The sequence below is a fragment of the Fukomys damarensis genome, unplaced genomic scaffold (genome assembly GCF_012274545.1).
Source record: "Fukomys damarensis isolate Sample0158 unplaced genomic scaffold, DMR_v1.0_HiC HiC_scaffold_24, whole genome shotgun sequence".
Lineage (NCBI taxonomy): Eukaryota > Metazoa > Chordata > Mammalia > Rodentia > Bathyergidae > Fukomys > Fukomys damarensis.
In genome coordinates this window covers 42,568,856-42,571,849 of record NW_022900936.1, presented here as the reverse complement: position 1 = coordinate 42,571,849, position 2,994 = coordinate 42,568,856, and the positions used below count along the sequence as shown (strand labels likewise).

At 38.4% G+C, this 2,994-nt stretch overlaps 1 protein-coding gene across 5 annotated transcripts in view; it reads left to right on the top strand.

Annotated features, from left to right (window-relative positions):
* Riox2 (ribosomal oxygenase 2) overlaps positions 1-2,994 on the top strand; it is a 22,268-nt gene that overhangs the window by 10,495 nt on the left and 8,779 nt on the right. For all 5 annotated transcript variants that reach the window (XM_010644553.3, XM_010644547.3, XM_010644570.3 and 2 more), the window contains exons 4-5: positions 570-689; positions 1,776-1,904. In XM_010644553.3, the coding sequence (XP_010642855.1) occupies positions 570-689; positions 1,776-1,904 (249 nt within the window). The remainder of the gene's footprint in view (positions 1-569; positions 690-1,775; positions 1,905-2,994) is intronic.

Sequence of the window (2,994 nt, the reverse complement as noted above, 5' to 3'; positions counted from 1 at the left end):
TTTTTTTTTTTTTTTTTTTTTTTTTGGTACCAGGGATTGAACTCAGGTCCTTGAGCTTGCAAGGCAGGCCACCGAACCGCTGAGCTAAATCACCGGCCCCAGATGTCTTTTGTTTCTGACTTCTCTTTCCACCCCATTTATCTATCAGTGCGTCCTGTCAGTACTATTTCCACAGTACCCCTTGTCTTTCTGTTTCTCTCTCTTTCTCTTTCAACCTTTACCACCTGTTTGTTTCTCGCCTGGGTTGCTGCTTCAACAGCTTCCAGACTAGTCTCTCTTGAATTTCTACAACCACTTCTCTACCCAAGAGCTAGTGAATTCTTAAAAATGTAAATTTGCTCCTGTCATTTTCCTAAAATCCTGTGGGTCTCCCAGTTGTGTGTTTTGCCAGACTGTCATTTATCTACTCACATCTTTTCAGTGGTGTTTGCACTAGAATGGAAAATTCTTGAGGTGCTTTTTACTACTTAACTGTCTAGCCTATAGTAGTTGCACATAAAGACTTTGTAAGTGAATAAGTATATTTTGTTTCTTTTAATTTCTATTTTTCCTCCCTTACCCCGCTTCAGGATGAGCTTTGGAGGGTCCAGGAGAAGCTAGAATGTTACTTTGGCTCCTTGGTTGGGTCAAATGTGTACATAACCCCTGCAGGATCTCAGGGCCTACCTCCCCATTATGATGATGTCGAGGTAAGAAAGAAAACACATTGCTCCTGTGTAGAAAAGAGGAGTTTGCTATGAGTCTGGGTTCATATATTTTACGCTACTCTGTAGGGCTCTTAGACCAGGTGTGTGGCTGCTCTTTCTGTGTGCTATCTGGAGAGCCTGACCTCATCTAAATGTTGGGTCTAAATAGATTTCTCCAAACTGGTTTCCTGCTCTTTCTCAAAGAGAGGGATTATTACCAACCTTAACTAATAGAAAGAGCCATGCATTCTTTTGAAGCAGGTATTTATTGAATTTAGCTATAGAAAAGCTTTTTCTTTAATTTCACAGAGTAAGGTGAGAACACAGATCTTTACATCTTTCATTTTGCTCTTTTTCAGTAGCTGCCAAAAGTGTATATATTTTTTCCGTTTATGAAAATCATGGGGCAGTCTGAATGAGGGTCACAGTTTCATTTAAATACTGGTACCTTGACATGAGTTGATTTCACTCCTGTGGCTTCCAAAAAAAAGTTAACTCTTTGGCTTAGGTATTTTATAGTTTTATTTTTGTGCTAATACAGTACAATGTCTGAACACAGAGATATTAGTAGAAAGTCCTTTTTTAAAAAATATCTCTGAGAGCAATTTGATATCAGCACATTTTCCAGGTATTTTTAAAGAGCATCTTCTTAATAGAGCATTAAAACATCTTTGGCTGAAAAAAGAATTAAAAACTATTAAGTTTGCCTATCTGCCAATGCTTTTTCAATTTTGGGGATTTTTAGACATTCAGCAATACTGAAACTTAACTTTCTCACCAGAGATTATAGGCTTTCAGCTGTCTGACAGAAGATTTAAAGGAATGAGATAGGATATAAAGAACTTGGCTATGATCTAACAAAATGAAAAGGATGAATATCTACTATCAGGATTCATGATTATCTGTTTTTAAAAATAAAAACCAGTAGTGGCGACTTGTTTTTGTTTATAGTGACATACATTTTTGATCTTTCACTTTTATCTGAAACTTGTGATTAGTCTAACCCCGTGAAGAGTTTATATCCTGGAAGCATTTGCCTGTGAATTATCAAGAAGCTCCCTGACACCCCTGGTCTGTGGCTCTTTGTAGGTTTTCATCCTGCAGCTGGAGGGAGAGAAGCACTGGCGGCTCTACCCGCCCACAGTGGCACTGGCGCGCGAGTACAGTGTGGAGTCTGAGGCCCGGCTTGGTGCGCCGACACATGAGTTCATATTGAAGGTACAGGATGACCAAGTGGGCGCCTCCTGAGCTCATTGTTACTGTTGCTAAGGCTTGAAGTTCTGAGTTTGTATACTGGTTCCATGGGCATATATCATGGGGATTCAGGCATGGTGGCTTTCCTTGCAAGCAGCCAATACAGGTGGTTTCTGGAGTATTGTGGATTGTACTTGGAGAAATGAACTAAAGAAGTATTAAGATAACCTGTCACCCTGCATGATCCATTTTAACAGAAATAAATTGATTTGAGTGTAGTACCAGCTTCTCCAGAGTAAAAGTGGAAGAGTTGGCCTTGTGCAGTTTCTCCACATCTAAGGTGGCAGTGAGTAGTACAGGCAAGAGTCACTCTTTTTTTTGCTGCAAAAATTCATTATGAGCCATTTTCTTCCTAACTGTACAAAAGACTGTCCTTTGTAAACTTTTTCCTTCCCCTCACTAGTTGTTAGGAGTATAGTAATTATTAAAGTTCTTGAGGAGTCCTCCTCCAGAGAGCCAGGTACCTTGACTGTGTACTGGTTAGCATCTTGTTGCTAAGAAAATCCATCTTTGAGCGGTTAGACTGGATGGGAACATAGCTAATTCCCAATAGGAGAGTTTGCTGAGAAGAAAAAAACGTTAGAGGGATAGGAATAGCTTCATAATTAAACTTTATTCTATTTCTTAGAAAACTTAATTTCCTTCAGTGGGAATAAAATAATGGTTATATATGTGAAGGACTCTCGTGGACTGACAGATACTCAGTGAATATTAAAATTATCAGTAAAACTTTATTTACCTGATATATTATCAGTGTGGTGTCATTTACAGAAAAATTAGCAATCAGAGTCCTCTTACGAGTATATAAAAATATGTATTGTCTCTCACATTGAGGAAAAGCTTTAAAAGCCATTCTTAGGAGACATTTCTTAAGCCTTGTCTGCATGGCTCCTGATCTTAGCTATTGAGCTTAGACTGCTTCACGTATTTGCAGGGTGGAAATGAGTTGCTCTCAAGATTCCTTCTCTTGTTAGGCAGTTACTATTCAGGATGTTTTGATCTGGTTTGGATTTGGAAGAAATTTTTTCTTTTTTTTTTTTTTTTTTTTTTTTTT